This window comes from Schistocerca serialis, chromosome 8 (assembly GCF_023864345.2).
Source record: "Schistocerca serialis cubense isolate TAMUIC-IGC-003099 chromosome 8, iqSchSeri2.2, whole genome shotgun sequence".
Lineage (NCBI taxonomy): Eukaryota > Metazoa > Arthropoda > Insecta > Orthoptera > Acrididae > Schistocerca > Schistocerca serialis.
This window is the reverse complement of record NC_064645.1, coordinates 34,759,926-34,783,855: the sequence shown is the minus strand read 5'-3', so window position 1 is coordinate 34,783,855 and position 23,930 is coordinate 34,759,926. Positions and strand designations below refer to the sequence as shown.

Here is a 23,930-nt window from a genome sequence, read left to right as displayed (position 1 = left end):
ACACGGTTGCCAACCCTTCAAACATGAAAAGACAGTCCCTAAAACCACACAATATTTTAAAAGTCTTTAACTTGTCTGCTCTAGTTTTACAGGGCTTTCATGCAAATTCGGGTAGATTAAGGGAGCATGGTGTATGCATCCACAGGACACTCTCATTTGAAAATGTTGGCTGCAGTGTGCCATGAAGAAATTTGGCTGGTCAAAAGCAGACTCTCACTGAGCCTCAGCACAGTTGGCAGTGAGCCACTGCTTCACATCAGGCAACAACCCCTCGCAATGCGCCAGGCCTAGTCCACGTCGTGCACATCTGCATGACAAATCGTTGCTCTATCACCAATGGGAACACACTTTCCTACACAGCGTAGACCGATGAGGCCCTACATAATTCGTGCAAAGGATTGCCTTTTTGGAGATGGGTGTGGCTAGTTTTCAGGTTTAACACCAATGTTAGAGGAAGTCTCCATCTTGGATCCTACAGAAGCCCAGAATTATTTTGGAGTTGACAAATTTTAAGAAATACTGTGCTCCAGATTTTATGTTTCAATTTCTGTTTTGACGGGCATTACAGTTTTAAATTGTGTACACTGATGGCTGCCATCAAGGGGACTCCCTTAGGTGTTCAGTAATCTACCCCAACAGTGTCTTCAGGATACATCTTCCTAATCATTATATTGTATTTTCCAAAGAGCTCCAAGAGACCCTGACTCTCTGTACCCTACAATTTCTGCAGCATGTGTACCTAGCAAAGAAAATGGTCCAGGTTGTGGATGACCAGCTGTACAACCTACAGCAGTGGGGAAAGGAAACACCATTCAGCACACGAAAGTTTTGGGAGCATTCTTGATGGTTTTACTTGCAGTTCCCATTTTAATATTTTTGTGACCTTTATCCATGCTCATCTCACTATATTTTAATACAGATGCCGAAGATCTTGCTGCTGTGTGGCCTCACCAATGTGTCATCATCCAATTTAATTACATTAAAACAATATACAGTCAATACCATTTACAGCAACATCACTTTTAGTGATGTATTGACTATAACAGTCAAAATCCAATGGTTCCCCCTAAATTGCATGTAAGCTCCCTCTAAATTATATGTAAATGCTATATTAAAAAAAATTGCTTAGTACAACATTGCTTACGTTGACTTATTGTGTAAAACAACATATTTTTCATTACATTTTCGGAGAAATGTGTCGAGTATAACATTCAATATTCATTTTTGTTTGTTAGCTACTTGGACATTACGAACAATGACGTAATGCCATGTTCAAACTCCTGTTTTCTGTAGTTTGTTTGTTTCAAATCAATTTGTTTGTTTAACAGCCAATGCAAGCATTGCTTTAAAAATGCTGCAAAAGAAGAGGAAAGTATTTAACATTGAAGAAAAGTCACACATAATGCAATTAGAAAATGGGGAAACACACTTCAGCATCACAATTTCTACAATTTGGAAAGTCAGGGAGAGAACACAGTCTTTTTGAACACCACTTTTAAAAAAAAATCTCTACTTACATGGTTTAAGCAGAAAAAATCAAACAATGTGCTGCTTCATGGTTCGATTTTTCAAGCAAAAGCTAATAAATGTGCATGTCTGTTGGAAATCCAAACTTCAGCAGTTGATCTTGGATACAATGTTTCTGAGCTCGCCATTATTTCTTATTTTCAAAGAAGTGTTAAATACAAATGACAATAATGAGGTGTTAAAACAAATGCAACATATCTGGAAACTGCTTATGCACAATTTAAATGTAAAAAGCAAACAAAAGATAGCAGAACAGTGAATGCATTACTCTATTGCATTTCAAATTTAAAGCAACTGGTTGAAATCAAAACAAAACTGTCTTTACTGTGATGGTAGAATACTAGAAAATTAAATTCCAAAATGTGTTATTTTTTCAACATATAGAGTGGAATAACAGTGTATTTGTTATTGATGTTCTGTGGTTATATGTGCTGGATATTTTCATTATAAAGAATACTGTCTTTTCATTTTGGTGCTGCTGATTAATTTTAGTAATGCAGTAATTGGAATGACTATCATACTATGCAGCACTTATAGTAAGTTTTAAACACGCTCAACATGTTACCTCATTCACTATCAAAGACCATGTTCGACATGTTTGAACAATTTACATTGTTGCTGCTGCTTTCTTCTCTTATTAAAGAGTTTTACAATTTTCTGGCATGTTATAGCTGTAAGTGCTGCATAAGTATAAGAAAAAATCTCTTCAGCCCCTTTCCATGAATAGCATACTGCAAATACTGTAGCCGTATTGTATATCTGATACTTTTTGAAGTTTTCACTCTTCAGTAGCCTAAAATTTATAGATATGAAATTTTTATTAAAAAAGAGAGAGAGAGAGAGAGAGAGAGAGAGAGAGGAAGAAGAAGAAGAAGAAGAAGAAGGTGTGGTTTTTTTTTTTTTTTTTTTTTTGGCAACTATTAGCTATAATGACCTTCGACGTCGATAAACTGGTTTCGACTGTATTTTATGTTGCTTCATTTATTTTTAAATACTTACAATTAAACAGAATTAATAATTAAATAGCAGAAAAAAGTTTGTTTGTACTTTTATTTATAGTTCCAAAACATTCTATAAGAATCATGCTCAATTATACAGGTCCAAAATTTGAGCGATATGGACTTTCAGTTCCTTGTCCAGTTTATCATTCTGAATGTGCTTTTGTATTACAGGTGCCACTCTTCTATCATGGTTCATTACCCAGTACACTGAATTGCCTAGATATTTTTTTGCCTCAAGAGTATTCTCTGTGCCAGTGATTGTAATGTATGCCAGATTATCTGAAAAAATATTCACAAAATATTACTCGCTGCACAATTAATAAGAAAGAAATTGAGTGATAATTTGTTCCACAAAATACAAATCTATGAGAGGAACTTAAAACAAATATTTTTCTCTTGAATGAAACAGCACAACAAACAGATAGTGAAATCAAAATTTTCGTATCAGTAAGGTGATTATGATGCACCTGTTGTGTGAATGATCAATTTATTTACTCTAAAACACATTTTGGGAAGACATACTTCCATTATCAAGTGCTACAAACAAGGAACACACAAGTCATTATTTTAAGCAATGGGAAGTCCAGTATGGAACAGAACCAATATGGAAAGTTTGCTACTCACCATATAGAGGAGACACTGAGTTGCAGACAGGCACAACAAAAAGACTGCTATATATATAAACTTTTGGCCAAAAGGCCTTCTTCCAGAATAGAGAAAAACACACACACACACACACACACACACACACACACACACACACACAGAGAGAGAGAGAGAGAGAGAGAGAGAGAGAGAGGTGTTAGTTGTCATGTGAATGTGTGAGAGTTTTCTACTTCTGATGGAGGCTTGATATATTTCTGTCATTCTTTTTCTCTGTGCCTGTTTGGGACTCAATGCCTCCTCTATACGGTGAGTAGCAATCTACTGAATCATCATTTCGCAAAGTAATATATATAATAGATAGTTTTCTATTCTGTCCATGTGGCATTCCATACCTTAAAAGTATTGTGCTAATATACAGAGTTAAAAACGTGCAAGCAGCAAAACTGCATTGTTAAACACACTTGAATCTCCATTATACATCACACTGTATAACACTGCTGATTATTGATAGCACTTAACCCTCTTATTGAATCCTAATCCCCAACACAGATTATAATACCTCGCTACGGGATGTCAACCAATGATTCAGCTGTCCACTCAAAGACCTTTGAACAGCTGTCGTATAGCACACAGACCAACAGAATGTGTAAAGTTATCTTATATCCTTAGGAATTATGTTACAACTCTTTTAATTTAGAATCATTTATTTTTACTGCTCGCAAAATAAAATAGTTAAGATTTTGTAAGAATATTTTATGCTAGTGTGGCCACGGTGGTCAAGTGGGTAGAGCACTAGAGGTTCCTAGATCAATCCTGAATATGGGCGGGGGATTTTACTCGTTCTAGTCCCTCTGGGACGGTCCCATGTCTACTCAGCCTGGTATCGAATGATTACTGGAGGTAAAAGGCGGCCGGAGAGATGGGTCTGAACTGGCTAAACAAGATCAGAAATGTAAATCTCATCTCATTCAACTCATTGGAGATGGTCTCTTGGTATATGCAAAAGATAAGGTAACCTCTTGATTTATGGACATCTCTGTGCAATTGCTAGTTAACCTTTGTTGAGAAAACAACTGTTAATTATGAAATTTAATGCAACAAATGATATGCCAGTTAATCATTTTCTAAAGTTTGATAAATGGATTCAAGATTTATGTTCGACTAAAGCTACTACCAAGGATATCGACATTGTGTGCAACCTACTTTTAACGATCCCTGCAGAATACAATGAAGTGGTTATTGCAATGGAAACACTCTCAATGAAAGACTTTACGCTGAGTTTCGTGAAAAATGATGAGGCCTCCTTCAGCTTTCCATAGCAAAAAGAAAGTGTGTGTGTGTGTGTGGTGTGGGGGAGGGGGGGGGGGGGGGGGGGGCGGGGAATCAGATGCCAACAAGGGGAACTCATACAACTTCACTGGTCAACGTTGTGAAAAGCCTGGTCACAAAAGGGCTTACTGAAGTGTGAAGTTACCAAATAAGAACTCGGGAACCAGCAAACATCAAGGAGGAAGATGATTTTTGTTTTGCAGCATCAAGTGAGAACCAATCAATGAACAACATAAATTGGTTCTTGGATTGGAGCAACGGAAAACTTAATTAAATGGTTTTAGTGTCATGTTTGAAAAAGCTTACGGTTTAAACAAAAAAGGAAAAGAAACTATTGCCACTGCAAATAGGAACGAATCTCAGTTATATTCTTAAATTTTTTGCAATGTAAAGCCTTGTCAGCTGCTTCATCTGGATCTCATGTGAAACTGTGGCACAGAAGATTCAGCCGTTTGAGTTACGATAGCACTAAACGCCTCCAGTCACATGTTGACAGTATGGAACTGGACACACCAACAATCCCCACTGGTCGATGCTAAGATTGTGTCAAAGAAGAACAATTACAGCTGTCATACTGTCACAGTAGGAAATGTCCTCCCAGTCCTCTCGAGTTGACCCACAGTGACCTGTGTGGGCCAACGTCACTGTAATCATTTGACAAAAAGAAGTATATCCTCGTCGAAGACTTTATACATTTCGCAGTGGCCTAAGCACTGGAATTGAAGTTGGGGGTATTCGCTACCTGAAGATGTTTCGTGCCGTGGCTATTCAATTTGAAAATCACACAATGATTGTGAACACGTATCGAATGAGTTGAAGCAACTTTTGAAGAACAAAGAATGCAGTTTGAGTTTCAAATCAGATATAGTCCTCAGAAAATGGTGTCTTGGAGGAAATGAGCAGAATTCTTATTGAGAAAGCTCATCGTATGCTACTTCAATGTAAATTAAATAAGACGTTTTGGTCAGAAACTGTTTGTACTGCCGTGAACATACTTAATAGAAATCCTACTGTGACTCTGGAAGGAAAGGTTCCTGCAGCTTTGTGGTACAATGGGAAAGCTAACTTGAGGAAGCTGAGAGTATTTGGATGCACTACTTATCTACTGGTACCATAGGAACCAGGGAAGTTTAGCAAGCAAGTTCTTGAAGTACTACTTCACTGGCTACTGTCCTATTGACTGCAGACTTTGATGTCAGAGGAAGGAAAAATAGCTACAGGAAAGAATATTGTTTTCTATGAAGGAAGATTTGACTTTGATAGTGCACTGATTGAGGACTGGATTCCAGAACGTGTACAGGGATAATCAGAGAAGGAACACAAAGGTGATAAACGAAAGAGACTTTACCGAAGAAAATGTTAAGTCAAATGATGGGAGTCATAAAAGAATTGGCATACCAGAACTGACCGATGACAGAGAGGAAACTGAAAAGGAAACTGTTGGATGTTCTACCAGAAAAGAGGAACCCTCCGAAATACCTGGACGACTATGCTGTTCGTGCACTGAAAGCTGAATCGTCTATCAATGATGAATTGAAAAGCTACAAGGAAACTGCAGCTTGTGAAGGTAAGAAATACTGGTCTAAAGCTATACTGGATGAAACTGACTCTATAAAGGAAAACAAGACTTGGACCATTGTTAAATTACCCCTGGAAGGAAGGCCATTGGTAGTAAGTGGGTATTCAAATTGAAGAAGGACAAGGATGGAAATATCGTAAGACATAAGGCTAGACTTTTGGGTACCAGGTGTTCACAGAAAAAGAGATTTGACTGTGAGGAAACATATGCACCAGTGGCTCAACCTGCAACTGTTAGAGTAATGCTAGTTACTGCAATCCAGCAAGGACTGGTTCTCACTGATGCTTTTCTTCAAGGATTGCTCAAGGAGGAAATATACACAGTTATTCTTGAAGTAGTGGCTATTCCTCAAGAACTGAAAGACACAACTGGTTTGGTTTGCAAGTTACAGGAATCTTTAAACAGCTTAAAGCAAGCACCACTTGCATGGAATCATTCTATTCACACATTCCTTACTTCTTAAGATTCACTCAGTCAGAAGCAAATAAATGTCTTTACTGTAAGATTTTAAAGGAACTTCTCATTTACATTGTAATCTATTCTGATGACAGGAAATAACAGCGAGGAAATGGACAGAGTGAAATTTGAGTTAAAGTACAAGTTTAAAATAAAGTAACTGGGAGAACCGCAACCATACTTGGGAATTGAGATTCTAAGGAACAAAGGAGATACATATCTGAGCCAAACGTTGTATTTGAAGAGTTTGTAAGATTGATTCAACATACAAGATGGTCAAGGCAACGACAGATGTTACACTGGACATAAAGGAGAGAAAAAGGATCAATAAGCTACGCAAAGTGTCAATTGGATGTTTGATGCATGCAATGACAGCACCAAGAACAGATTTGTGTGCTGTGGTCAGCTTCTTGGGCAGACATCAAAACAATCCATTAGAAGAACTCTGAAGATGCTGGAAAAGAGTTTAGAGCGATATTAAGGGAACCACTGATAGGAAATTACATTATTGAAAAGGGAATCGAGGAATTCTTCTGGCCTATGCCGTGCAAACTGGAACAAAAAGGAAGATCTGTTACAATTTTTGATGACACAGTCTGTTGGGCAACAAAGAAACAGATTAGTGTTGCTTTGTCTTCTACAGAGGGAGAATGTGTAGCTCTGCCGACAACTGCTGCTGAGTTACTCTAGCTGAAATACTTGCTGGACAATATTCAAATTCCACTCCAGCTACCACATCGTAAGCAGTTCTGTATATGGTTACTGAAGAAATGAGAATATCACTGGTTGAAGCACACGAACATTAAGATATATGTTTGTGCATCAACTTCACCACTGCAAAAAACATCACTGCCGAGTGTGAACATTTGGAGGACCCGATTGCAGGCATACTAAAGGCTTACCAGCCCCTAGACTCACTGCTTTGAGAAGCTTGTTAGGTTTATCTCAATTTCTCTTAATATTAAATGTAAAATCATTACGGTGAGGAGGGGTGTTAAGATTGCAGTTTAATGATTATATCTGTGACTTACATCAAGTAATTTCACAGATATAAAAACATAAACACTTGCTGCCATTTTTCATTGCTCAATTATTTGTTCAGTTTAATAAAATCAACTTTTAACATTTTGTGAGTGTTATTTAAGAGTGAGAAACTGAAAATTTGTCAGTTCTGATCTAATTCTCTGTACAGGCAGTGTTTGATGCCTCTGTTTAACTTCCAATCCACAGTGAGTCAATAATAGGTTCTACACAGGACTCATTGTCAGAGAATAGTACTCTCACTGCATGGCCTCCCTGACACCCCATAGCGGCTGGCTCCTTTTGTCATTCCATCCGCTCACCTTACAGGCAGGGAGTTATCTGCTTCCTGCACCTCCCCCCCCCCCCCCTTCTCCAACTTCAAAAGAGTGTGTTTCTGACATGCAGCAAAGGGAAGGAGAGACAACAGTGCCTTAAAATAAGTAATTAGAACCTCTAAGAAAACTGGACAAGTCAAGGGAGCACAGCCTCACCATCAGAATATCAAACGGAGATGCCAGTACTCGACATTCAAGATTATTCACAAAAGGAAGTCAAGCGGTTGTCAATGATAACTATGGCTTGAGCTTTTCCAGTTGCTGGAAAGATAATCTTGTCACTTGTAATGCAAAGAAATGAATAATTATCACAGAAACTAAAAGGAGAACTTTAAAAAATGAGAGAACTTGAGGAATGTGAAGATTATCCATAAAAGCTTGGAACTGATCCACCAGATAGTTGCACACATTAGCACACCACTTCTGGGATTTTGGGGAATCATGCCAGCACTCAATCAGATCTGCCCAGCAGGTTAATGATGAGTGCTGGTGTGCCAGCCATCCTGAATGTGATTTTTAGGCAGTTTCCCACATCCAACTAGACGGATACCCAGATTCGCACACTTTAGCATGCAATTATGCTATTAGCTCGTGGTCTTGCGGTAGCGTTCTCGCTTCCCACGCACGGGGTCCCAGGTTTGATTCCTGGTGGGGTCAGGGGATTTTTCCTGCCTCGAGATGACTAGGTCGTGGTGCGTCATCATCATCATTCATCCCCATTATGGTCAGAAGAAGGCAATGGCAAACCACCTCCACTAAGACCTTGCCTAGTATGGCGGTGCGGGTCTCCCGCATTGTCCCCTACACTCCTTGGAGTATGGGACCTCCTCCTCATCATCATGGTACACAAATTCCATCCACGAGGAGGAAAGGGTCAGCAGCAACAGAAGGTCATCTGTAGTAATAGGACAACAGGCTGGTTTTAACTTTCTTTCTGTTCAAGCAGTCTCTGACAGTTATGTCAAACAATGGAGAAACCAGGAGCGAATCATGAAAATATTACGAAAAGCATAGATTGCTACTCACCACATAGTGGAGATGTTTAATTGCAGACAGGCACAACAAAAAGACTGCTAAACAAGTAAGCTTTTCGCCAAAAGGTCTTCTTCTGAAAAAGACAAAACACACACACACACACACACACATGTGGGTTTTTTTCTGCTATTTCAGAAGAACGCCTTTTAGCTGAAAGCTTGCTTGTTTAGCAGTCTTTTCATTGTGCCTGCCTGCAACTCAACATCTCCAGCATATGAAGAGTAGCAATCTATCATTTTCATAATATTGACAGTTATGTCAGTTATATGAATGTTTTCACTCGGTCTCCAGGTTCGAGTGGTTCCATTTACATACTTTTTCATTCTTTTTGGTTATAAATAAACCAAGACTAGGGTTGCGAACATTTTTTTGAAATGTATCTAATTTCAAGGAGAGGTAAATAGCAAGTACATTTCTAAAAATTATGTATTTTGAAACTTCATGTATTTCTTTGCTTGAATGTGATTTTTTCATAGTTCTGGCATTAACATTTTCACTGCTATGGGCCTGTTTACATGTCCTGCTACGCAGTTCTCCATGTGTTGTGGAGGTGTATACACACTCTGCTTTTAGTTTCCTGCAGGGCTATGGATATCTGAATGTGTCCTGAGCCACCAAACTCCCACTCCTGTGGACATGTTTTTTTCCATATCCCGGTGAATAAAAAAGTTTCAATATCTTGACTTGTTTACAAGATATGACAATTTTTATGACCGCATGATTCGCGATGCACAAGGATGTAAATGGCCACATCACACACAACCTTCCTTTGAATATAAAACCGAATAACTCGAGAATGAAATGGGATATTGTTCTACTCTCAATTTTAAGCAAAATTTCGATATCTTATGTACATTTCATTCACTGCAAGCTAAAATCAACCTCACACTATGTGTTTTTACCTCTGCAAGATCTTGAAAATTTCATGCAATATTTTACTTAAGTTGATTCAGCACACTAACCATGGCATGTAACTAAAAGAAAGTCAGTACCTTATGAAGTGAAGATATGCAAATACAACATTTTTTCACCTAATAGTTTTCTTAAGAACAGATGATATCTATTTCAAAGCATCTGGCAAGTCCGCATGGCCAGAACTGGGCACATCGTGCCCGACTGTCCATTGGGTATAAAACACAGTAACTCGTGAACAAAATGAGATATAGTCCTGCTCTCAATTTTAAATCAAATTTCAAATCTTACCCACATTTCATTCACTGCAGTGCAAGCTGAGATCAACCATAAGCAAAATTTATGCAATGCATTTTTACCTCTGAAAAATCTTTAAAATTTCGATCAAAATTTTACTTAATTTACTTACAGTGTAGTTTGTATGATGAATAACAAAAATAAATTCAGTTCTTCATTGAGTGAAGATATCACACTGAAAGATGTGCAGAAATTAATTTTTTACCCACTACTTTTTGAAAAATTTGATGCTAAGAATTTCATATAAGCTGGAATGACACCATCTCTCACTACAGGTACCAGCATTTGGCAACCAGTACAGCCATAACAAAAACACAGAATACAAACAGCACTTATCTAGCAGAGAAAGGGTTAAATATGGATTTTTGGTTGGTTTGAAAAAGTCAATAACTGCTGCTACATTATAAATTGATGTTTGAAGAAACAAACAATTTCTTTTTAATTTAAGTTTCTCAAAGCTCGGTCTCTCTTTTCCCAATGGCTCAAACTCGTCACCAATAATTCTTTTGGTAAATGTTAAGATGACTTAAACAGAAAGCATTTAAGATATATTTCTTTTATTGTTTAGTGACTTAATCACTTGTTTTTTAAGCATGTCAGTTTGCAAGAAATATTTCCCATTGTGCATTAATTTCCTTAGAATTTCTTTAATTAATATAGTTTCAAAATATGAATCCCCTTTGCAGATATGGTGTATCACATTGAATTTATCTCGAGTATTCCTTTTTACCCAGTCATAAGAGTTCTCCCATTTCCATGACCATTATGTATTTCAGCATTTTGATCAAGACACAAAGTTCACTATGAAGTAAATGCCCAATCACGAACACATACAAAAACTGAACTACACATCCACGACAAATATCAGTCAGGTTTTCGAAAGCACCATAGTACAGCAACTGCATTAATCAAAGTAACTGATGACATTAAACATGCTATGGACAGACGTGAAGCTACCATCCTAACACTGCTTGACTTTAGCAAGGCTTTTGATACAGTTGACTTTGATATATTACTAATTAAAATGAAGCAGCTGAATTTCTCAAACAGCGCAATACACTGGTTCGACAGCTACCTCAAAAACAGAAGTCAACAAGTCATTTGTGGGTCGGAAAAGTCATCATGGAAAAACGTGCGCTCTGGAGTTCCCCAAGGCTCCGTCCTTGGTCCATTACTCTTCTCACTGTACATTAATGATATTTCTTCAGTGATTCACTCCTGCAACTACCATCTATATGCCGACGACATCCAACTGTACATAAGTGCAAGCCCCAAGAACATTGCTGACGCAGTAGCGAGTATGAACGCAGATCTTTGCTCTGTTTCTCGATGGGCACAGAACCTAGGTCTGAAACTAAACCCCAAGAAATCCCAGGTCATACTTATATCTCATCCAAAGTTAATCAGTCGGTACTTTCGCGAAACAGTCCCTCAAATACTCCTCAGTGGTACCCAACTACCATACCAAAAAACAGTAAAAGACCTTGGAATAATCTTGGATGAACACCTAAACTGGGAAGAACAAACAGTCACAGCTTGCCGGAAATCGCTCTCCTCCCTACATGCAATTCAAAAATTTAGAAAAATATTTCCAACCCATGTTAAACAAAAATTAGTCCAAACACTAGTCTTGCCTAATCTTTACTACTGTGATGTAGTTCAACATGGTACAAATAATGAAAATTCGAGATGCCTCGAGCTAGTGATGAATGCTTGTGTTAGATACGTATGCAACATACGGTTGTATGATCATATCAGTCCTTCATACTCCCAGCTAGGTTGGATACGCCCACATAAGGCACGCGATCTCCACACGATGTGCTTACTTCATCGATTTCTTAGCCACTGGTGCCCCCAATACTTATCTTCTCACATTAAACACCTATCATCATTCCACAACCGCAATACCAGATCGGATACGTCTAGCATCTTGGCTGTATCTTTACATAACACAAAATCTTTCTCCGTGTCATTCTCCATCTCAGCCATACGACTATGGAACGCGCTCCCCTGTGATCTGCGTCTTATCCAAAACCACTCAACATTCAAGAGGGAACTTAAGACTTACATATTAGGGACGGTATAGCCACCATTGTTGTGCCCCCCCACCCCTCATCTTTTTCTTTCTCCTCTCCATCATAGCTTCGAATTTTACCATTCTATTTCTCTTCCTCTAACCTATCTACCTCTTCTATATCTCTTTCACCCCATTACATCGTCTTATGTCTCTGCTTGATGAGAATAACTCACAAGCTGCAAGAATATAACGAGAAAATTCCCAACTAGCAATAGGACTGACACTCATATAAAAAAAAAAAAATGTTTACTTTCATATACATAGTCATTATTATTATTATTATTATTATTATTATTATTCTTGATTGTTATAATTATTTTTTGATTGTTATAATTATCATTGTACTACTTTTATAATCTCTATTTTTTTCTTTAACATTAATACTGTATAACATGTTATATGTCCTAATTTTCTGTAGACACTGAAATTTGTTGAATCTGAGTATGCCTGGTTAGGTGTAAGAGAGGGCCTGAAGGCCCTAATCTTGCCAGGTAAAATAAATGCATAAATAAATAAATATTACACTGGCTACGTGCCAATAGCCTAAATAACCACCTCTCGCAGTGCGGACTGTCGCGAGATGCGCAGTGAGAGAGTCGACGAGGTTCGGGAAGGTATCGACGTGCGTGCGGAGCCGTGCCGGCTCTAGTGCCATGGCCAGCTGTGCTGGGTCTCTCGGCAAACGTCCGTGTCGCGAACAGCCTGAATGACGTAGTCCCGCACATTCCCGATTGGGATTAAATCCGGGGAGTTTGGTGGCCAGGGCAGTACGGTAAACCCATCCCAGTCCTCTTCGAACCACACACGTACACAGCAAGCTGTGTGAAACGTTGCATAATCCTGCTGGTGGATGCCATTGTGCCGAGGAGAAACACACTGCGTGTAGAGGTGGACATGGTCCCCGAGAATAGATCAATACTTATGTTAATCCCTCGTGCCTACCAGAATGACAAAATCACCCAGGGAATGGCCTCTGGCCTGGATCCTTCTGGCAATTGTTGTAGGGTGTTTGCCTTCAGACGTTTCAGAGCCTACAAACCGACAGGCATCTAAGACAGCATAAAATGTAATTAATCTGAAAAGGTCAGCTTTTGTCACCGAATGAACATCCACTCGGGGGAATGGCGGGCAAATTCCAGTCTTCATCGCAGATGGAAAACAGTCAGTATGCGTGCGTGAAGCAGACGCCTGCTGCGGAGTACTGTACACAACAAAGTTCGTGACGAGTCGTCGAGGAGACACTGTCGGTAGCCCCTAGGTTATCTGGGCAGTCACATTATGATTGTTCATGCCTGTGAAATACTATAGCTACAAGATTGTAAAATTTAAACAGGTTTGTGTGCATGGGTACGGTTTGGACATACGTAGCTGCCAACTTAATTTTCTACACGATACATTTACTTTCTACACAAATAAATTGCTGAATAAGTGTTAAATGTTCATTTCACATTAATGGACATCATCATGCACTTCCAGTAAAACAGAATGCAATCAGTCGCTAAAATTTATCCATGTTCATTTTTTCTTTATGTACCCCTAAGGGAACTTTTATGCTCAACTTTGTACCCCCAATGATACATCAGCTTAGTTAGTTAACATGTTACACTTGGAAAGACTTAATCCACAGCAATATATTAATCAAAATAAACAACCTTATGCAAAAAAGAAATTTAATTTCTTTACTGGTGGTGCTGTGATCATATGATTCACAGTGTCTCCACAACAACATTTTGCCGTGTGCCTCATAATGCTGACACCTGCAAATAACGCGATACATGTAACTTTCTGAAGAAGGGCACTAAGTGCCCAAAACTGTTAAAAAAATTAAATTTCTTTTGTGCAACTGGTTGCTTATTATTTCGTCACATAAAACTACAGTTGCTGAGGATGGATAAAATGCTAAACATATTAATAACAAATGATGAAAACGCTGGTTTCACTAAGAAGAACGAGTGGATATCCAGCCAACTAAAATACTGGAAAGTGGTTTCAGCTGAAAGAACGAATACATGGTTTCACCAACATAACAAATACAGACTGATTTCACTTCAAAAGAAATATGGAGTAATTCAGTCAATATTCAAAATTCCCACAGACAGTTTCACTTGACAGAATAAATGACTAATCCACCCGATACGTAAATCTACAACTGAATGAGTCAGTTGTTTTCCAACAACTGACTGAATTGACTTTGATGGAATCTACAGAGAAAGACGAATGGATTGTATCCCAGAAAGGTTTGTATTCATAGGTGTAGTGCCATATATTTCTTTATAATGGATGGTAATGGCAATTCATATTATTCAAAAATGGTACTGAGACAAGTGTACAAAGCAACTTGAAAACAACATTTTGGGTTCCAGCAACCACATAATTTATAGGAAAGAAACTGTATTAAATTCTGCATGAAATTTGAGAGAAATTTTAATGATACAAATTCAAACTCTCTTCTTCTATATATATTACTGCTTGCACTCTGAAATGTAGGCAGATTACTAAACCTGCCATTTTTTTCCAACTCCTAACAAGTCATCCCTTTATCCCACTATCCAGGGAAAGGCAGTTGTGTTTTAATAGTTTGAAAACATGAGTTGTTAACACCCCATTTCATTTCAGCTTTCTTTTCTGATTGTTTCTCATTGAGAACAAAAACAAATTCTGAAAACAATAAATAAACTTTTGTTTGTTATTGCCAGTCTCTTCATAATTTATACTGTATTTTGCTGACTACTCATCCTATCCTTCAGTATTTGCAGCACAGATTTTCATCTCCAATTTTCTTTTTTCCAGTACACAAATGATTTTGAACTGACAAGTTCAAGTTGAACCATCATGGCATGTGTCCATAATCTCATAATCCAGTTAGGTGCCAATAAGGAAACGATGTGAAAGATAGTGTGAATTGAGAGTCACATATATTACATGTGTTATATATAAAATATCATCGGCTTAGAATGAAACCATCTTATAAATAATAATTGAGATCCAAGATTTTTTACGTAATAATTATTCTGTAAAAAACTTTTTATCTCAACTATCAGTACGCCGATGGGAGGTGCTGTGTTCAGTGAGGGAAAATAAGAAACCATGTATACTGCTAGGCGAGCATGTTAAATGAAAAAACCATGCACAAGAAGTTTGTTTTATGTGTTTTAATAATTTGCAGCAGTTTTCAACAGCCAGGCATACATTTATCGCCACTAGGTATGTACAATTCCATTTATCTTTACATTAATACCTTAATCAATATACCCAAATAATTTTATTTCAAAACGCTACAATTATAAGTGAAAACCAAGTATAAAGGTTATGTCAGATAGAATGCAAAACTCATTAACTCAAAATCAGTTTACTTCACCTCTTGTTAAATTTGTGTTTTCTGAGATAGAATGTTTTCATTATAAGCTGATGATGTGTATTTAAGCTGATTTCCAATGGACATGAAATGAAACAACAGTAAAATTACAGAGAGAAACGAATGCTAGTTGTACTAACATGACATAGTATTTCAATATCAGTCACAGAGTAGCTCTGACACTAAAATACCGCAGTAAAACCACTGAACGAAGTAGACTTACCGATTATTTTGTGAATCTTATGACATAACTGCTCAAGCAAAAGAACATTCTTCTGGGATAACAACTGATGGACAGCTTGAACAACTTTGTAAGGAACATGCTCTTTGCATAACTCATCAGGTAACAGACCAATCCACTTCTTGAATGAAGGACTCCTGAGGAAGAAAAATACACGGTTTATTATTGCCTGCACAATGGAAAAAGTGGAAAAAAAAGAAAGAAATAAAGTAAAAATGAAACGTGAACTGAATTTTTGTCAGTTCCATAAACTACATGTATTGAAGGTGTGACTTGGGAAATTTTATGAAAGCTCACCATTTTAATTTTCAAAGTATGGTATTTTTTATTTAATAGTCAGCATCACTTTAATGACAATGTGGCATAAGCAAATTCCACAAATTTTCCTCCTTCACGGGGGTACTAAGCTGATACCATGCTCTGTCTAAAAATTTCCCTTTCATTTTGAAACGTCATACTAAATCATTGTCCCACATGATCATGGTAACATTGTTTCATATTTACTGTCTATGCATCTGTATTTATTGTTTTATTGTACAACAGGTAATGCACACATGATACTGCCACATGGTGTGATCACAGCTGTGCCCTTTCCTTTCTTAATTGGAATGCCCCATTGCATAAGAGGAGTACTGATGTACAGTTAACAGTGGCGGAGAAAGTCCAGATACAATTTTAAGTCACACGAAATGAGAAGTGAGTGAATTATTATTATTATTATTATTATTACATTTTTTTTATATACATGCACATTGCCTACAGGCCTACTTCAGTCACTGTCTCAATGGTCAGTAATGACCGCAGTGTGGCATAAAAAGTTAGTGCCAGCAAGGAATAAATGATTGGCAAAACTTGCCATCACTGGTTAATGTCCTATGTGTTTTCTTTCTGCTCGAAACGCAACAGGGGACAGCAGCTTCCCACATGAAAAGAACAAGGACATTTCACAGTGTAGAAGTGGAATCTGTGTCGCTATTGTCCACACATCTACTGTAGGAGTATATTTTGAAAACTGACAAGTCAAAATGAAGGGTTCACAGATAACGAGCAACTGAATAGGTTCAAGATGGGCCACACCGTGTGCCTACATGGAGCCCTTTTACAGGACTCAACTGCTGTGGTCATAAGTCCCCTAGAACTTAGAACTACTAAAACCTAACTAACCTAAGGACATCACACATCCATGCCCGAGGCAGGATTCGAACCTGCGACCCTAGCGATCGTGCGGTTCCAGACTGTAGCGCCTTTAACCACTCGGCCACTCTGGCCGGCAAAGTGACAAAATTTAGCAAACAAGTGACTAACTTTATTTAAAACGTGATGACATTTACTTAAAAAATAACATTATTGATATAAGAAAAGAAATATCCCCCACCAAAAAGGCCAGATAAGATCATAACTCCTTAAAAACAAGAATAAATCATTTCTTTAAATTTTATTCTAATAACTGTCAAATGTGACATGCTTCATACTTATTTTATCTTCCTGGACTGTATAAGGGGAATATCAAACTTCTATGTACTGTGCTGTTATCAACAGTAGATGTACAACTTTGGATGTGGTTTGCTAACTAATTACATAAGTTGTGTACAGTTTACAAACTTTCCACCATTATTAATAAACACTTTAGCTCATAATGTAAGTCATGTACTGAAAAGAGATAAAATAAAAAACAAGCTTGTAATTGCAAAGAAAATTACATCGGAGTAATTAATGTTTTTAATTCTTTGATTTTTTTGTTATAAATGATGTCATTAAGCATTTTTTTCTTTTATTAAATCTAGACTGGAGAGCATCTGCATCTTTTTTTCTGATTCTAAACTTCTTTCTGGACCTGAAGAGCAGCTGTCGACATGGCCTGGGCAAACCTTGCTTTTTAAAAGTCTTTCTTTTGTAAGGCAACCACAAGCCTCACTAGTATCAGAGCTTATTAGCTGCCATAAGTTTTCCTGTGCCTGCTGTCATTTTTAAGTATTTCTTCACATGATGAAAACTCTCTTTCTCCCCTTCAAATTTTTGTTGACTTTCTTCTTCCTGAACTGCTATTTTTTCCTCTTCATATTTTTGTTTTTCCCTTTCTTCTTCTAGATAGTTCTGGTATTTATTGTATGCTCTATGCACCAAAGAAATCAGCTCTTTGGTTATAGGTAGTTTTTCTGGTTCATCGTCATCGAATTTCATTTTACCTTTTACTGTCATAACTGCAGTGACGGTTTTTTTTCTGAATGATGTCTGTCTTCTGTAAGATATCTTCTTGATGGAAAGCAACTAATTTGCACCCTCAGCATTCCCATGAGACAGAGCTAGAGCTGCTGTCACCACTCTACTTGTCCACAACATTTTGCTTGAACTTGTGCTGGTTTCTAACTGGAGAAGCCTCCTTTCATCCACTAGCTGACCACAGTCAGTATCCTGAGGTAATATTTTTGAGGTGTTTACAATGTCACTGACACTTACATGGGATGTAAACAAAAGGTTAGTCAGAAATCAGAAAGCAGGAGTGGTGCCATATGAACAACAGACCTTTTCAATTGACCCTAATATCAACACTCAGTCGAGATGACATCGTGGACTGGTGAACAATGCACTGTTGCTGTGGAGGAGTTTTACAAAACAGTGGCAGCTATGTGGGTGTGCAACGTGTATTTTCTGCTCTATATAATCATGAACATCATGCCCCGCTCCAGTCAACACATACTATCAAGAGTCTGAATACAGAACTTTGAGGTAAATGGGAGACATACTGAGAAAGAGACGTGGAAGTGTAAAACACAAGCGCACACCAGAGAACGTTGCGTGAGTAGAAGAAGCCTCCAGCCGAAGTCCCGCCAATCTGCAAGCAAGCACACGCTGCAACCTGACACATCAAATCACAGGGTGTGGCTAATATTGCACGAGGAACTGCAATACCACCTGTACGAGGCAAGGCCACATACAAAACCTCAAGGCATTCTATTAACGTGCTAAAGAACATCTTTCCTGGTCTCCAAGATCCCCTGACCTATCAGCATATGATTTTGTCCATTGGGGTAATTTGATATCTCAGATCTTCTAGTGTGACCCACTACACAGCATCCAGGACTTGTGAAGGATCAAATTTGGGAGGAGGTTAATCAAATCTCAGTGCCAGTCTTGCAAGATATGACGTCTTACTTCCATAAATGGCTGATTATGAGCATGAAGGAATATGGCGGCCATTTATGTGGTGTCATTTTTAAGTAATGGGCATTTTAATTGCAAGCATTGTAAATTATTGTAGTGTTTCTTTTATATTGCTCTGAATAAATTTGTATCTCTGGTTGTGGTTTGAAAATCACCTTTAAGTATTTTCCTTCTCTGCCAAAAAGCTACACAAACCACCTCAGATTGCAGAAAAAGTGACTAAAAGTGATTTATAACAAGAAAAAGTAACTCAATGATACAAAGTGACTTCAGGTGATGAAAGTGACTTGTTGGCAGCAATGCCTTTTGTTTTCGAAACATTACTATCATGAAAAGTCACTAATTCACATTATTGGAAGCAAGTTGTGATGATAAGCATTCACCACTCAAGAAAAGGATTTCTGTTGTGACTTGCCAATTTTTCAAAGTGCCGCCATGCAGTTACGCACATCCTCTACAATGCGGCGCTGTCTGCCAGCCATGCAGCAGCAGCAGCAGCGCCACCTAATCGGCCAGCTAGCCAGCGGCCACTAGACTTGGACTCAGTTATGATTTGACTGTTAAAGTGTACACTGCAAACTGTCGCTGCGATCGATGCCCTTCCTCGCCCTACATCTGTTAAGGAACTGCAGGCCTTCGTGGGGAAAATAGCATACTACCACAAGTTTTTACTGTCTGCTGCTTCGGTGGCTCAGCCGTTGCGTCGCCTGTTGCATAAAAACGTGCCTTTTCACTGGTCCGCGTCATGCGATGCGGCTTTCCAGAAATTGAAGACTATGCTGAAACATGCCCTGTGCCTGGCTACTTATCGACCTGGCCAACATCTCGTTCTTGCCACGGACGCCTCTCAATACGGGGTCAGTGCAGTCCTTGCGCACCGTTTTTCTGACAGTTCTGACCAACCCATTGCTTATGCCTCCAAAACGCTCACGGATGACCAACAAAAGTATTCTCAAATTAAAAAAGAAGCTTTGGCCATTATTTATGCTCTTCATAAGTTCGGTGTTGTTCTCTATGGATCCAAATTTCATCTTGTTACGGATCACAAACCACTTGTTTACTTGTTTCAGCCATCAACGTCACTTTCCGACAAGGCTGCACACCACCTCCAGCATTGGGCTCTTTACTTGTCTCGTTTCAATTATGAGATTCATTTCCGGCCGACAGCTCAACATGCGAATGCTGATGCACTGTCTTGCCTTCCCATGGGTCCTGATCTGGCATTCGATACCGACGAACTTTTGTGTTTCCACCTCGATGTTGCCGAGCGGCGGGTTGTGGATGGGTTCCCATCACCGGGGTACCGGCTGGCGGCTGCTATGGGTTCTGACCCTACTCCCTCCCGGGTTTTACGCTGTATTCAGAAGGGTTGGACAGATTGTCCGGCGGCTAAGACTTCTGATCCATTGCGGAACTATTACGCTTTGCGTTACTGCCTCATGGCTAGGGATGGTGTTATCCTCCTTTCCACCGAAAATTCTTCGCCGCGTGTTGTGGTACCTGCGTCTTTGCGTGCTTCGGTCTTGCGCCTCCTTCACCAAGGGCACTGGGGTGTCTCTCACACAAAATCTCGGGTGCGCTGTCATGTGTACTGGCCCGGCATCGACTCCGAAATTGCACACACGGTCGCTGCCTGCGGCCTTTGTGTGTCACAGGCCGCCGCCCCGAAGTCATCTTTGTCACTGTGGCCTTCGCCTGAGAAGCCCTGGGAGCATATTCATGCTGACTTCGAGGGACCTTTTTTACGTACTTATTGGCTTCTCGTTACTGACGCCTACTCTAACTTTCCTTTCATTGTCCGTTGCACGTCGCCTAACACCTCGGCAACCACCAATGCTCTAGCTTGCATTTTCTCTTTGGAAGGCCTTCCCTCTACTCTTGTTACAGATAATGGTCCGCAATTTGCCTCTTCCAATTTTGCGGATTTTTATGCCCACCATGGCGTCATGCATGTTATGGCCCCTCCGCTCCATCCACAGTCAAATGGTGAGGCTGAACGACTGGTCCGCACATTTAAGGCTCAGATGAGGAAACTCCTGACTTCTTCTACTGATGATGCGCTTCTCCAATTTCTGGCTTCTTACCGTTTCACCCCCATGGGCGACCACACCCCGGCTGAGCTCTTACACGGCCGACAGCCCCGCACGCTATTTCATCTTCTGCAGCCTTCCACCTCACGGCCGCGGGTGCCTTCGCTTGGCCGGTTCACCACCGACGACCTCGTATGGGTACGGGGATATGGCAGGTGGCCAAAATGGAGTCCTGGCCGCATCTTACGACACTGTGGCCAACGCCTGTATGAAATCCAGACGGACACGGGTGTTGCAGTGCGTCATTGGGACTAGCTTCAGCCTCTTGTGCCGGCAACGCCTGCTCCGGATGCTGTTACACCACCTTCGGCTCTACCTGATGCTCAGGATACTGGAATCTCTCATTACTCACAACGCAGTCCTCTCACCATCATATCGGTGCCAGCACAAGAACTGACGCCACCAGGAGATATGCACATGCAGGAACCAGATGACCATCATCTGTCCGAGCAACTCTACTCACCTCCTTCTCCTACAGATGCGGATACATCGCCCACGTCTCCTGTTATAACAACCGGACTTGCCGCAGTGGGCAGATTGGTGCACGGGGCCCCAGCAGATTCGACCCCCCACGTCTCCTGTCATCTCGACCCGTTATCATCGGGAACACTTCCGTCCGTACGGGAAGCCTCCTCCTCGAGACTTTATGGCCAGTCAAACAACACCTATGGATGTTAGCAATCTACAGACCACCTCCATCAAGACCTGTGAAAAAACTTCAAAGGGGGGGGGGGGGGAATGTTGTGACTCGCCGATCTTTCAAGGTGCCGCCACGCAGTTACGCGCGTCCTCTACATGCGGCGCTGTCTGCCAGCCATGCAGCAGCAGTGCACCTAAGCAGCCAGCCAGCCAGTGGCCGCTAGACTTGGACTGCTAAAGTGTATACACGTCTTACTCTGTTTACTTGATCTGTGACTGTCATGTATTGCGTCTTCATTGAAATATAATTGTTCAACTTGAAGTTATTACAATCTCAGAAGACCCAGAGAGAACTGGAAAATCAACTGACAGCCTCTGTACAGACCACCTGCTGTCCGGCTGCCTAGCCCCAACACTGCTACACTGTCAGTTCAGTGCCCTTGTTAGGAATGAGGACATTATTATTTTCCAAAACCACCTTTTTTTTTTTTTACATCTGGTCACCTTTCTGATGGTATATTTTCTTCAAAGTCCGATTCTTTTTTAAAAAGCTGACGGGGGTGGGGGTAAGCAGGAGCATTCCAAACTCTTAAAATAAGTGTATGCGTTGACAGACACCTCCCACACAGAGGGTGCGGCAGCAATTCAAATGGAATTCTTGCTCTTTTCCACCTACCACTCCACATAAATGGGATGAATCAGAACTTTTTTTGTGATATGTGGCTGTGTTTCATTCACTTTATTGGTGCAGCAGTAAAATATTTTACTGGTATATTGTTCTGTCATCATTCTTTCTTCAGATGCCATAATATCATCGCCAGAACTTTTGGATGGATGGGAATATCTCCATCTTCTTTGCAGTACATTTACCGGAAGTGACCCATCGTTTTCGTTGTTTCAATTTGCTCCCAATACAACTTCTTCCATGTTGAAAGCCGCATCCACCTGTCATTCACTGTCTGCCTTCACAAGGCCCTTTGGGTGAATAATTTTTCTGTCGGCAACTTAGCTTGTAAAATATTAACTGTCATTTCTATTGGCATGCTCCTACAGCCTCTGCTGCTTCACATACTTTTGATTGACAATTGATGAGACTCGTGTTGTGGGCTTTTTCAGTGATTTCTTCGATAACCACATCTGCTGGCTCTACTGGGGAATCCTTGTCAAACCTAGGTGCTAGAACCAAGAGCTAACTATTCTTACTGAAGAAGTGTCATCACAAACAAAATCCATTTTGGTTTTTATCTTGTCAAAAAAAGTGTAGCACAACTTACTGCAGTGGCCGTCAAATCTAAATATCTCTAAAAATCAGGTAATTTTGTCTCAATGTAGTCTAACAGATGGCAGTACACGACAGTACCACACCAACCTACACTGACAGTGACATCTGTCTTTGAACACAGTCTCTTATTGAACTGCCAATATAATTATTTCGAGGATTACATCCATTAGTCACCTGCAAGTGTGAGAGAAAAATTGGAATGTTGTTACACCAGTGAACCACAGACATACACATATTGGCAGCATGTGGTACTCACCTCTGCCTACACAGGGCCTACAAGTAAATCCACCCGTAAAGGCAACCCTGCCAGTGCTGAATGGCAGAGTGCATCAGGCAAATCCAACCCTCTGTTACACCTCTGTCTCAGTAGCCAGTCGACTGTCGGTTGCCGACCAGTGTGTTTTGAGCATTTGTGTTGCTATCTCTGCACTGCAAAGTGGTGAATCAGAACCTTCGTGGACTGAAGGTGTGCGGAGAGCTCTCTGTACTGAGGTACTTGAGAATGTGAATCCATGTTTTGAGAGGCAAACAAGTGTGTAACAGTCCCACTGAAAATGAACTTGAGAGGGTGGCCACTAGTGTTTGGTGGTGATGGTGGTGGTAGGAGGGAGGGGGTGGGGGGAGAGTAGGCATTGGCACCTACCATGGGTTTTAAACCTCCATCCCCCCAGGAAAGTTGCAGAGAAAGCAAAAGAAAACTTAACATTCAGATCATTTTAACAAACAAGTACAGGGGACTGGTACATAATTTTAACTTGACATATAGAGACTGACCAACACTGAAGCTGTTATTTTCTTTAATCAGTTTTAACCCTTTATAGGTTTGGGGCCATTTTATAGATCAGGTCCAATAGGTGCAACATTTCATTGATTTACAGACAAATTTCGTTTTTATGGCTGCATGCCTCAGAGGGAATGCTTCACCACAATGTAGTCCTCACACAACTCAACAAATGGCAGGAGCGTATTGCCATTATGATTAAA

At 39.9% G+C, this 23,930-nt stretch overlaps 1 protein-coding gene across 1 annotated transcript in view; it reads right to left on the bottom strand.

Moving 5' to 3' along the window:
• Nucleotides 1-2,559: 2,559 nt before the first annotated feature.
• LOC126416187 (testis-expressed protein 10 homolog) overlaps nt 2,560-23,930 on the bottom strand; it is a 159,909-nt gene continuing 138,538 nt past the window's right edge. The window contains exons 9-10 of the mRNA XM_050083769.1: nt 15,756-15,910; nt 2,560-2,807 (exon numbers count right to left, since the gene is read on the bottom strand). Coding sequence (XP_049939726.1) covers nt 2,614-2,807; nt 15,756-15,910 — 349 coding nt within the window. The 3' untranslated portion in view covers nt 2,560-2,613. The remainder of the gene's footprint in view (nt 2,808-15,755; nt 15,911-23,930) is intronic.